The sequence below is a fragment of the Tyto alba genome, unplaced genomic scaffold (genome assembly GCF_018691265.1).
Source record: "Tyto alba isolate M040663 unplaced genomic scaffold, T.alba_DEE_v4.0 Super-Scaffold_32, whole genome shotgun sequence".
NCBI lineage: Eukaryota > Metazoa > Chordata > Aves > Strigiformes > Tytonidae > Tyto > Tyto alba.
In genome coordinates, this window is record NW_024881307.1 from 3,023,092 (window position 1) to 3,037,139 (window position 14,048).

Consider the following 14,048-nt stretch of genomic DNA (forward strand, 5'->3'; position numbering starts at 1 on the left):
GTTTAAAGATTCCCATATTAATACTGTAAGTTTATTCAGCTACAGTAAATGATTTTTCTTTTCTCAAATGGAAAACTTCAACGTATCGCCTCAAGAAAGTTTATTTTCAGTTAGCTGCTTATTAGGAAAAGCTCCTACCACTTATGGCTAAAAAAATAAATACAAGAGAATTCACTTGGCAAAACCATCTCAAATTCTCACCAAAAAGTGGTCGTTCGTTTTCCTGACTGCAGCTATATTTGATCCCAGTAAACAGCAATAAAACTGATGAAAGGCTGCCAGTTTTGTTCCACTAATGCTGGCAATCTGGAGTTGAACAAGCAAGCAAACAAGCAAGCAAGAGCAGGATAAGGAATGACAAGCACCACCTCACTTAAGCAGCAAAGAGGCTGAAGTGTGGGAAGATGGCTCAAGGCAACACTTCTTTCTTCCAAAAGTCAGATGGCAAAAGCCTTACTTGTTTATTTTTAAGCTTGTCACCCAACAGCCAAACATCCCTCAGACGAATCCCGGTACTAACAGCACAATTTAGGCTCAAATCTCGTATCTTCCTTCTTCCAAAGTAAAAGATAAAAGGTGGATTTCTATCGATCCCTTAGAGCTCAAACACCTAGATTTAGCAATCTTGAAGAAGAGAGAGGTCAAATGACAAAATGCTTTTTGAAGTACCCCTTAAGTTTCGTCAGCAGCAGGGTCACAGAAAGTGAAGAAAGGACCTCAGTAATGGCTTAATGGATTTAATTTTTTCACTCTTTAAAAGCAATCCTGACTAATTTAGTAGCATTTTATTTCTGAAGCATTAATTTATCAGCTGGGGTTTAATAGTCACAGCATCATATCATAGCTAGGCTAGCATACTGAAACTCTAATGGATGTATTAAACAGTTTCTTTAAGGGAAGCAACAGATCTCTACTTAGAATAACTGCTTAATGCTATTAGAAAATTATGAGGTAATTTATAGCACAGACTAAATCTGGCTAGGTACTGATTTTGCTGATCCAGAAAGTAAAATTAATTATACAGAAGCTAGCCTAGAACCTCAAATATTTCAGGGCTATCATTGCATAACATTTAACTGGCTTTGGATTTTGTACAAAGCAAGCTGATTTTCATAGTTCTTCAGTCTATTGAGCTGCATCCGATCGTTAGCATTGTATGGAAATAAAACAAAATGGGAGAATGGATTTTTCTCTTTGATAAAATGAGATTTCAACTTGTTACCAGTTTCTTCCAGGTTTCAGTGGGAAGAATGAACTCTGAACACCGATAACTTATTTCCCTGAGGCTTCCTTAAGCATTTTCTGGAAATTCTCGAGGTAGGGGATAGAAAGCAGCACTTTCTTCTTTTCTGTCTACTTAGTTGAACTACAATTGAACATTAGATCAGTGGAAGAAGCTATATACTGCAGCTGCATACACGTGATGATCAGTTTTAAGAGATGTGACACTTCAGTAACAGTTTCAAGGCACGAAACCATCATGAGCTGAAAGCTCTATTACAAATGTGGAAGCAAAACCTGCCTGTTCTGCAACAGTCAAGGAAATTGCTCTTTGAAAAAGAACAGACAGAAGTTTTAGACAATCTGGTTATGCCTTAAAGAGGCAGTACACACCAAGATCTTTCATCACTTCAACAGAAATTCCTCAAGGTCTCTGAAAGGTACTGCTATTAAAAAAAAAAAAAGAACAAAAAACCCAACACACACAAAAAACAAACAAACAAAACAAAAAAAAAACAAACCCAAACCCCAATCTTTGTCCAGGCTGTCCATCTTAGCAGTAAAACTATTTTTTCTTCTTTTTTCTCCCTCCCTAAAGACTTAGTATTCTCCAGCTGGAGGAACAGTAAAGAAAAACTTCACGATGTGTTACTTTGAACACAAGGATTCCAAACAATTCTTTCTTTATTTGTCTGGAAAAGGCTATCAGACAGAAGAAGGTGACTATTTCCTTTTTCCTCGGAGAAGTTTTTTGCCTGATCAGATGCTCTTGTCCAATGTGACACACACTTGAGCGATAAAGAAAGAAATGGTCAGCCATCACAAACAAGTTTTACTTTGCTTGACCCTACAAGCAGATATGGACAGCAATGGGAACGCCGACTCAACATGTAAATCCCCTCACTAGGACAGTGATCGGAGGTTAGATTGATCCGTGTACTGATGCAGTAGGTCACTCACCATTTTCCTAGCCATAGGCTGAGTAGCTTCAATAGAGCTTTCTGAAAGTCAAAGGATGAAAATGTTGCATAAAGTTCAAACCCCAGGGAGGAGTGGTTTTGATTTTCACTAGTTAACTTCAGACATGTCCCACAGAGGCGTTTTTTTTAAATTCAGAAACACAGCTGTGTACGCATCTTAGCTGCAAATATTCACCTCACCAGAATCTGGCACATCACTGCTGTGGATTAGCCCTATGGACTATATACAGATGTCTCGCATCATAATAGATCAGCATCCAAGAAAGCCATGTTAAAATTACAGCTTGATGATGCAATAGCACGAGACATCTAGAAACCTACCTCATTCCCATATCCTTCTTTTGGACATCTTACAAAAAAAAAAAAAAAAAAAAAAAAAAAAAACAAAAAACAATCATTGAGAGCCCAAAAGAGCTCCTTAACAGACATCTTAATTAACTTTGACGCTGCCTCTCCCTGTATAATCTCCAGCTAGCCTAAACAGCAGTGATATCAGGACTAGATGAACTTGTGCTATAAGGCTAGGAACATATAGAAGACTCCAAGAAAATTGCACTAAGAATTTTTGTATCTGATTGTAATACCAGTTGGAGGAGGAAAACAGGTTAGGTAACCACCACAAAAGGAATCCATGTGTGTCAAGGCTGTGTAGCAATTCTAAAGCCTGGACAACAAAGACAAATGGACTATCCACTCGCACGATTCCATGACAGGTTGTCTATATTTTCACTGTTATCAATACAAGGGATGTGAATATTAGCCCAGAGAGGTGGGAACCGTAAGCTGCTTTGGGGCCACTATTTGTTCCCAAACTTAATTCTCACCACTACAGGGAGCATCCCCAACAAATACTGCTAAGCACACGATTTTAAGGTTCACTCAGGAGCTGATGTGTTGCAGAGGGAACCAACTATCCATTCACACACAGGAGAGAAAATGAAAGCAGACAACAATAGACCAAGCGTTTCTATATGCAAACTCTGCCCAAGTTTCTTCTTTCTGCAATACAAGCATTTGAAATTTGGCTCGAGTTAAAGATGTTCACATCCTGATGCATTCCAACAGATTGTACCACTCCAGCATGTTCAGTCTGTCTCTATTTTGTACTTTACATGACATGTGGTGTGTTTTGCAGCTTAATGACTATTTTAATCCTCTTCATCACCAAAGAACGTCATGCTAGATGTGATGTAGATACATACTGTTAGATGGATGCTTCTCAGAGCTGTATCTGAAGAGCTATTCCAAAGCACAGAAGTCATTCTAAGGCAAATATTACAGAACAAAAATCTCTGCTTTGCTTGATCTGGAATATTTAAAGCTAGCTGCTATAAAGAGTAAAAATCTATCAGCCCCCTCTTACAGCACGAGAAGCAGCTTACAGGCAGGTCAGTAGCATCCTCTTAAAAAACCATAAATGAATAACTGTGTAAGTCAACACCAGGGGAATTGCTGCTAAAGGTTTAGCTACAAACAGCTGCGCACATTAAGCCCATCTCAGACAGTTAACTTTGCTGCCAGCTGTGGCTAAATGTTTGTTATGCCCTCAGTTCTATGATCAAAATAAATTTAATAATTGCAGACTATTAAATAAAATAACAGAACAGTAGGAGCAAAGCTATCAGCTGCTTACATAATGGGAAATAACGATTTAACTTTTTGCAAAAATCTTTAAAGATAATGACAGGAAACATGAAAAGCCACATTGAAACCAAGGACAGAAAGGCAAATGAAATAAAGCGATTTTTGCTTTTGCCTGAAGCAAAAGGCCATTTAGAGCCTCAGAAAGCAGTGCTCCCCACTTCTCTTCTACAGTGCCGATGAAGCTTGCAGCCCAAAGTTTTATGGCTATCTTTATAATATTCTTCTCTGGAGCAACCAGTTTAGCTGTTTGCACACACACGACCAGGAAGTATGACACTGGCCATTTCAGAACAGTAATGCTCTTGAAATACATCAGCATCTATTACAAAAGGACTACAATGCTGCATTCTAGCCAGAGCCCTGCAATGAAAGAGGGAATTAACATGCTATAGATGCTGCGTGGAAAACCTCCCATACGGTTACACTTAGAAAAGTATTCTTCTCATCACGCTAATTCCCATGTGAAGCAAGCTGCAAAAGCTTGCTCAATATAATTGAGTACAACAAATCCATCCAAACCTAGGAAGTTCAGCCTCAACTTCAAAACGCCTTTTGTCTGTATTGCAGATTTTTACATTTAAGCAAATTTGAAGGAAGGTTTCCTGCCATCTTAACAGCTCTGCTACATTAGGAATGCAGCTCTTCTCGTCAGACGTCTTTGGAGCCACCAGCAAAGGACTTGGTGGACGGAGAGAAGGCAAAAGGACTTCAAGGTGATCAGCTGGTTGATGTTTATTTGCTTGTCTCTTAACCGAAGACATTCTGAAGCAAGATGCAAGCATTTAAAATGAAGGATTAATTGATCTAAAACACTATGAATACAACACAGTACTATGGATTCAAACGTAGGTAGAAAGACTTCAGGTCTTGCGATTAGTCTGAGTGCTTATTCACGAACTCAGATATATCCTGTGCACGCATACAACGAAAAGGACCCACAAAAACAGAAGCACAAGCATGCAGCCAGGAGGTGAGGGACCTAAGCAAATCACAAGCTGTGATTCAGACCAGAAAGCCAGCTGCAGACAACGCAGGGATAAAGGCAGTGCAAAATATTACATTGCAGCAAGGCTGCGCTCTGGCAGGCCATTCATCTCCTGCCTTTGTTATTGGTAAATTGCTTCCGAGAAAGCGGCTGTTGCCCTAAACAGAATATCCACATACTGACTAGCTTTGTTGCAGAGCAAGTATCGATGCAATTTGAACAAGACAGCATTTATAAGGAGTGACGGGGGCAGGAACACTTCCCCCCCGCCCCTGTTTTTAAAGCCTCCAGTGAGTCTCTCCTGCTGTGGCATGATGCTCTGTCCCGGTCCCAAGCTTCACACACCCACAGGAATACCCCAATTTCATTCTGTGACTCCCATCAAGAAGTCACTCGGCCTCTTCTGGGATCTGGCTCTTGCCCAGGTAAGTCCACAGCACTGTGCACATTCGTGAGCTCTAGTACACCAATACATTGCAAACACAAAATACCAACTTTTTTGGCTGACTACCAAGAAAAAAACCAAAACAAAACAAAAACACAACCTCCTCCACTGCTCAGCATTTCCAGTGCTGAAGCTGAAAGGCTCTACATAAATACTCTGGAAATGAAGCAGTTATCTGAAACCCTGCAACTCAAACTTCTTAGAGGCACTTAATCTTATTCCAAGAGTCCAAATGGGAATTGTAGGCATCCTGCTCCATTCAAGAGTAATAACTGGTTTCCACGTTAACGTGCACCCTCAGCCATTTCTCAGTTTCCCCTTTTCCTGACAGGCAGCAACTTTTAAGTATGTGCATGAGCACTGTCGTACCCTACGCTTGAGAATTAAGCTTTGACCAAGACTGTTACGCAGGATAATGTGCTTAGCTTGGATCATTCTTCAGGGTTTCTAAATGCTTATGTGATCTTGCTGCGTAAAACGAAACACACATCAAATTCCATTTCTCCAGCAAAAGCTTTGATAAATTATGCACAGAAAGACTCATGTTCAAATGCCGATACACTTACTGGGAGCCCAAACCACTGGTTTGCATCAACATTTTACATTTAATCTTTTGAGAAGAATACTTAATAGATTAAAGCAAATCTGCCCCTCTTTATTTCAGGCCACAATTATTTTAACACTATCAGCAGACAAAGTCAACCAATGTGTTTGGTATTAGTGAATTATACCAAATCACGCAGACTCCTCTAGGACTACTTTTGGCAAGTTACTAGTCCCAATACGAATGGGAAACTGGTAAAAAACCCTACTACTAAACTTAGGCCTGGCAAGGTGTCACACCAAGGCCAAAAGCGTACAAAGAATTTAGTGATTAAAAGCTTTATGCTAGAGGTTACCATACGTCTAAGCAGAGACCAGTTTCTGTTGTAAATATGCAATCCAAATCCACTTGAAATCTAACATGAGTGCATAATGTTTATTGTGACAGATGGTATCGACAAGATTTTTCTTTTTGTTGCTGTCACTTCACACTACGCAATGACATCATAACTAGTGGGATTCACCATCCCAAAATTCAGAAGAAAAGGGACAAAGCTTTTGGCAGGGATCTGCAGCTAAAAAAAAAAAACGTAAGAGCTTTTAAAGCTCAAAGATTAAAAATGCAAATGTTTGTCTTTTGAATTAAGCATCTCAGTACTGAAGTTAGCATAGGGCAACTCCTAGAAAATACCAAGTAAATTACCAAACCTCTGTTTCATCTTTGCAACAACATCATCAGAAGATGATTTCGGAGGTCTCCTCACTGACTACTTTAGTGCTTTGAGGTGGCAGATTAAAGAACCCCAGCACAGCGTGAGAAAATGCAAGTCCCTATTACAGTGGAGTTGACAGAATAAAACTCTCTCTAATGCAGGAATTAAAAAACCCAAACCACTGACCAACACATCAGAATATATCAGACATTTGAAAACATAACCTAAGCAGCAAATGTCTGTTGGAGGAAAAAAGACCTAAATTATTAAGGGAATTTTCAAGGTTAAACACTACTTCTATTTAAACATGAAGTCATCAGTAAGAAGATGATAATTAGCTCCTCTTAAATGGAAACTTCACTAAGTATCAACCTACTGTTACAGTAAGGAGGAACCACAGCCCCAGCCATCTCTGTGTGCTTGTGCGTGTGTGTCCCTGTCCTTGACCTGAATCAAAATACACTTTTGACTGTTATAATTTTGTTAGAGAGAAGCTTACTGCATGAAATTACTTAAATGCATCCCTGTCACTGAGCCAAAGCCTGGGACCCAAGTGCTGAAGCAGTTACCATCCACGCTGCACCTCTGCATGATACCATGCATTAGTCAGGTTGTCAATAGTGGAGGTGAACCGGAACGCTACGGATGACTCAGTGCCTTACCCCGGGGCTAAGAGACACGAAGCTTTATTGAGACAACCTGAAAAGAAGAGTCAACTCCTACTTTCTGTGGGTTTTTCGGATTTTTGTTTCAGGCTGCATCTAAATTATGGGGCCAATTTTGTAGCACTTCATAGCTGGAACTCAAAGTCATCGTTTCATAATGATTTGCAGTTAGTCTCAAAATACAGAAAAGCCACCTGAGCCAAACAATTATTGATTTCATCTCCTCTGTAAACTTCTCTGAAGCTCACGCACTGCATGCAATGACAACTTCAGACCCCACTCCATCAACTGAAGGGCTTGTCTAGCCGCAGCAACGTGCCGTACCGCTCACCTGCACAGGAAATCCCAGGAGTTGAAGTAACTGGTGAAACTTTGAGAGGTTCAGAAGAGGAATCCCCAAGAAAGGCACCCGCAAAGAAGATTTAAGTTAAACTCTAGCCACATGCTGTTCAGCAGACTCCAGAGCCAAGACTTCCCCAAAGCCGTTGCTAAAAGATGTTACTGCAATACCAGACACAGTCATCTTTAGAAAAAAATCTGCAGGGAGAAAAACCACGTCAAGCCAACACCTTGCAGTCACCACACCAACACTGTGGTAGCCCCACAACAGCAGCAATCCTCACAAACTATTGTGCCAGTTTGACCAGGAGAGATCAAGCTTGGATCTCTAAAACAAATGAAGAAACACATACCTACACGCTCAGGAGCCAGGTCTGCCTGTAGCAGAAAATGAAAGACTTTCTGGACCATGCCTCATTCATCAGTTCCCTCTCTTATGAAACGGAGCGCCAGCACGTGATTTGACTTTCCATTGCAGCCAATGAAAATGGGAAGTGAAATAAAACATCAAACGCCACCGAGAGCGGCCACATTCGGCTCTGCACACTAGTTAAGAGCGGCGACCACACTGCTAAAGAGAGAAACCAAAGCAAAGGGCTGCAATTTATAAATTTGTACAATAACATGATCACTCCTGACAGCATGAAATGTAACAACAAAACGTTCTAACTAAATTTAATACATAGAGGGGCAACCTCTCAAAACTAATGAATACATTGTTTTCCGCACTGGCTGCATACAAAAAAAATCCACTGTAATACTTCAAAATGAAGTGCTGGTAAGCAGCTTAGCCACATGCATTTCTGATCAGGTGGACACCTGATTACATAAAGCCAAGCAGGCTATGTTTTGCTGCTAGAAACATTAGTTTAACACTCTTTGCAGAACATCAGTGTTTTGATCATTCACCTCAAGTTGGAACTTCAACTTTTACAAATGCACATGAAGACGAAATTTTGCATTTTAAACATCAACTCTATCAGAGCGCAGAGCAAGCATTACAATTTATCGACCACTTAAAAGCCAGACTAGAATGCGAATTTGACTTCTGTCTTCTTTTGTATGTGGATTTTCCATGTTCTCACATGAGATGGTGGAGTTTAGAAAAAGCGCAGTCAGAAATACATATTTAACTCCAACTGAGAAGGCAGATGGGGGTGAAGGTAGTAAATCTAGTGCTGAACAAGTTAAAAAAAGAAAGTGTTATATCCACATGCAAGATCTGTATGTGGAATATATCCCTGCTTACAGCTGCAGGGATTCATAAATTCAAATAAATACAGATCTAACATTAAGAAATTACCTAAAAAAAACCCAAACAAAACCAAAACCATAAACAGAACCACCCAGTCAAATTTTTTCTCCTGAAATGCACACTTCCTTGTGCACTGCCTCTCAGGAGTTCATTTCTTTCCTTTCCCTATAGCACTGAATCCGAAGTACAACCTGCCCTGCTTACCTAACAGTAGTAACATGCTAAAGTTACCTTTTAGCCTAAATGAGTATGCCCTTTTGGTCAATCCACAATAAAGAGAAACCTGACAATTTACTCCACTCACCTCTTCCTTCTTACTGCTTTATAATTCACACTAGTAAGCACACACGGAAGAGTTACTTTGAGACTTTGCACAGTGTTATCAATCCACTTTTTCTCCCTCTACCCACAAACCTGAGAATTATTGGTACCTGCAGAAAAAAGCTGAACATTAAAATATTGGAACGGAAAGTATAAAAAAATTAACATGGTCAGAGTGCCCCAAGGACTCCACCTGTGGCAAACAGTAAAGGTAAAACCCATGAAAGGAGATGCCATTTGCCTGGGACAGACTCGCTGCTAGTAGAGAAAGCAGAGCATGCCCATTATGGGTTAGACAACACTTCTGGAGAAAAAAGGGGCAAGCTTGCAAGTTCAAGTACAGTTCCAAGCTAGAAGCCTTACCAGAATGGTTTCTAGGCCACTACAAGTATTTGAAGCGTTTCAATTAAAAGCAAGCATCATCTTAATTTTACATGATTCAGAAGTGCTGACTGCATAAACTAAAAATCATTGACACTAGGTTTTACTGCACATAGGTAGCACGAGAGCAAGCACCTGAAGGATTACATCAATTTAGAAAACTTAAGTAGTTAGCAAGAAGTGTCTGAAACGTCAAACTGCAGAAACAGAGGTAAAGGTTTTGTTGTTCTATCAAGAAAGAGATAGAAGAAGAACACACTATCCCCAATTATTTTCAACTGAAGAACAAGGTTATGGTTTAAGTACATTTGTAGAAGCAGATGCTACAGTCAAAATAACTTATGTTTACAAGATTGAGTCCATATGCCTCCAAAAGACACACACATAGTAAAAAAAAAAACAAAGGCAGAATTTTTACAAGCACATCTAGGGAGAAGCCTAACTGGTATATAGAACACAGACGCTGCATTAATCCTTCCTTGCACTGTAAGGTGCTGAAGGAGTAGCACTATGTAATTATAATAAACCTCATATCCACCTAAAGTCACCTACGGAATAGGTTTTGAGTAACTCTCCTGCGATGCAACAAACATAATAACAAAAAAATCGTTTAATCCCTAGTAGAGATATTAATGCCTAAATTACATTCAAGAGAGATCATGAATATTTCACACGTGAAACAAGGAAAGCTGAAGGCCTTCTCCAAAGAGCAGAGCTTACCTTCATGTGGCATCCTACAACACCGCAGAAATTCCAGAGCCTCTCTGCAATACCAGATGTCCATCTGATTTGCTTTATTTCCTTACACGTATCTCTGCTTCAGAGAAGCTTTTATTGAGGCTTAGAAGAGGCATTACGCATAATCCCTTTCATATGAAAGTATCGTTCCTAACACCTACTGGGAAGCAAAGTTTTCGGAACCGAAATCAAACTAAAGGCCACACGCTCAAGGCTGGAATTTTACTGAGCTGCTTCTACTCGGGACTTCAACACAGAAGTGGAAATTTCCCCTAGGTGGAGTTCTTTGTTCAATGCAGCAGGCAATTAGAAGTCCCTGAGGTCTGCAGAAATGGCTCAAGACTGGTATTTTTGTCGGTGAGAATTTAAGCATGTAAGACAAAAACAATAACGTGAAATGCGCATTTCTGCTGCAAAACAGTCATTTTCTTCTCACCCCAAATCCTGGTAATTTGAAACAGAGAGGTAACTGAGGTAAGCAATCAAGATAGCTTTGGAAAAAGATCACTAAAACCAAACGCGATTAAAAAAAGCAGTATCGAGTCTGCATTGCCTCAGATTTGATTCCACAAAAAGGTCAAGTGATAAAAAAGAAACTTTGCATCTTTAAAGGCCTTGAGGGCACAGCACAAGTAGTTTATCATTGGAATACAGATCAAATTAGAACAGATTTATTTTCTTTTTCCAGTTGGCATCAGTGTCCTATTTAAAGTTCTCGGGGACTTCACAAGCAAAACACGGCAGTCCCTGAATTCAGACAGAACCCCAGGACACATACTGGTATGGAAAGGAAAGCATTTATTGCTGGGTATCAATGATTTCTCTAAGATCTTCTATTCAAATTCAGTTGGAAGAGAGATTGCTAAAGGTTATCTGCCATCACCACAGGAGGATCTGAAAGGGAGACTGACTGTCACCATGACAAACCCTTGGGAACGCCCTATTCAATGGTTCACATACCAATAATTTAAAAAAAAAAAAAAAAGATCTGCCACTCGCCTTCCTCTGTGCAGGAAAGAAAAAAAACAATTTGTAGTCAGTAAGAAGATTACTGGGTGTTCTAGGGACAGGGACTGGTAGCTAAGATAATCAAGTGAAAGAAAATCCACCTAATGGGACCATGCCAATCCAACAAAACTAGTAATTGTAGACACTGCCAGGCATTTTCCTTAACTCCAGTACACTTTCAAACGTCATCTTTATTATTGAATAAAAAAAAAAGAAAAAAAAAATCAATCTCCAGCATATTTTTCATCACATTATCTGACAGCATCCTGTAACGATCACCGTATAAAAAGAACAGTAACCATTTCACTCCCTAAAATCTGCATTCCTGAGAAAATCTGGCAGCAATGAAAACTCGAGAGCTGCAGTCCCCCACTGCCGAGACAATGGGAGAAGATGCAGCAAGAATAAGAATTAAAATGTCACAGTTGACATTTTGTGTCAGCAGATTAAGGTGACAGTGGTGCCTTCAGCAGATGCAAATTCTGCTGCAGGAATGGCTGAACAGATTGAAGAGGCACCGAGGACAGGCTGGTGCACTAACGTAACCCCACACTGGTACCGATGCGTGGCAGCGAAGACCAGGCTGCTGCAGGCTGGGAGTGAAGCCACAGCCTGTAAAACCAAGCAGAATTGGAAAAACGATCATGCAGAATGAGGCAGAATCGGGTTTTTTTTTTTTCAAAAGAGGTCAACACCCCCACGCCTCTGGGGTTGCCAGCCCCTCTGGGGTGCGGTGGTGTGACACTCTCCCCTCTGTGCCAAAGCCTTCGCCAATCCCAGGATCTGCAGCTTCAGATGGACGCAAGGCTTTGGATTAAAATTACGGCTAGATTTGTTTTCCGACTTGGCGTTTTGTAACACATGCCCATAAGCAGCAGCTTCCAGAAGGGATGTGCATAGCAGCCGAATTTGTCTCGGATATGACAGAGGAAGTGACCTACAGCCGGAGGAGTTTCCAAACAGGTGGAAGAGATCAGATTTACCACGGCCACCGCCGAGCAGCCAGGACAGTCCCCTATACCACCAAGGCAAAGCCAAGTAACCTGATCTTGGCATTAGCTAGACTCCCTCAGAGCAGCCCTACCAAGCCTGAAGTTCTCTCTCCTGCGAGACAACCTCTGCAGAAGTTTTTCTAAAGACAATTATCACCACGTTCCACGGATTAATAGAAATTTAACAGAAGGACTGGTACAAAGTAGGTGAAATGCTATTCCTCAATAGCAGCTGAATAAGCAAAAGTCACTGACTAGACTAATTTCACATGACACACATTAAAAATATTAAATAACCATGCTTATTGCCAGTTAGTAATTACGGCCAGTTTAGGGCTTCAGATTTTTGCATCGCACCGAGGCAGATGTTCTGCTTAACCAAGCTTGTTAAATTTTACTGTAAACTGTCAAATCAGGCCGTTCACAAGTAGCCACGAGCCTAACCTATCCAACCCTAGCCAAAATCTCTACAAGACAGACATAGCTGCTTTGCATTTCCAAATGACACTCAGGCATAGATTATTAAACTCTATTTATGTGTCATGTTTAAAGCTCAGCATGTACTTTGCTCTTTTTCTTTTTGCTGTTTCACTCTAATAGATAGGTTAGAGCGTGAAGTTTTTTAATTGACAAGCTTTTTTCCTATCCATCTTTCTGTTTAGATTGCTAGATTACACAAAGTTTTGGGATTTAGGGATAAAGTTCAAATTTCATACATAGATACCAACGTAATATATATTCATATATACACACGTGTGCGTCTATAGATATGATTGTGGCACCTAAGGCATTTCTATATTAAATGCACACCCTTTACACTTGGCTGAAGCAGCCCCTCCGAAAGATAAGGTAGCAGTTCAAACCCGAAGATTTATGCAGGATCTATCAAGCGGAGAGCAACCAAATGGATTCGTTTAACCGAGGCTTTTCGCTACGAAATTGCCCTCTAATACTCTTCTGAGCTTCTAGACCAATCTGAGACTCACAGCTCTTGCTACCGTGCCAAGAATGCAGAGGTCACTTCTCAAAAAAAAAAAAATAAAATAAAATAAAAACAACACACACCCCCAAGCATCTCTGTGAAATTAAGCTGCTAAACCATGCGATCTTCGGCCAGATGAGAGGCCGGCGGTGGGAGCTCTCGCCTGAAGACCAGGGGAGAACACGAACCCATCCCCGCCTACCCCTAGAAGGTCTCGCAGGAGCCGGTCACCCTCCAAGCCCTTCCCTGGGAGCAGGGACACCTTGAACACGCCACTTATCACCCGCCTCCACAACTGCGAGCTGACCCCGGGCGATAACGCAGCTTCTCCCCCCCCCCCTTTCGCGGGGCTGAGGGAAACACCCCGATAAAATGGCGAGGAAGTCCTACCTCGGCAGCGCCGGAGCCCGCTTTCCCCACAGCTTTTTTTTCCTTCAGCCGCCAAGCAGACAACGCCCGGCGCCCCTCCGCCCCACACCCCGCGGGGAGCCGGCTCGCAGCGGGGCCGCACCCGCCGCCCCGGCCGGCCCTCAGGAAGCGGGGGAGCGGCGCGGAGCCACCCGAACAACCGCCAACTCCCTTCTACCCCATGCCCGTCGCACCTCGATGTAGCCGGCGAGCGTGGCCGCGGGGCCGGCGAGCCCCAGGAGGAGCAGGAGGGGAAAGCGCAGCGCGGAGCCCATCGCCGCCACCTTCGTCCGCCGCCGCCCAAGCGCTACTGCGGCCTCGGCGCCCCCCGCGGCGGGAGCCGCCTCGCCAGGCCCCACCCCCGCCCCGCCGCCCTGGCCTATGGGCGGAGAGGCGGAGGAGTGACGCTCCCACCGCCCCCGCTTAGC

General features: G+C 41.9%; 1 protein-coding gene across 6 annotated transcripts in view; it reads right to left on the minus strand.

Annotated features, from left to right (window-relative positions):
• The window catches only part of APLP2 (amyloid beta precursor like protein 2), a 48,132-nt gene extending 34,167 nt beyond the window's left edge, over positions 1-13,965 (minus strand). For 3 of the 6 annotated variants that reach the window (XM_042800356.1, XM_042800354.1, XM_042800353.1), the window contains exon 1: positions 13,815-13,951. In XM_042800356.1, the coding sequence (XP_042656290.1) occupies positions 13,815-13,895 (81 nt within the window). In that variant the 5' untranslated portion in view covers positions 13,896-13,951. Of the gene's footprint in view, positions 1-13,814 lie in introns of all 6 variants that reach the window. The other 3 variants (XM_042800351.1, XM_042800352.1, XM_042800355.1) reach the window with 3 other exon arrangements.
• Positions 13,966-14,048: the final 83 nt, after the last annotated feature.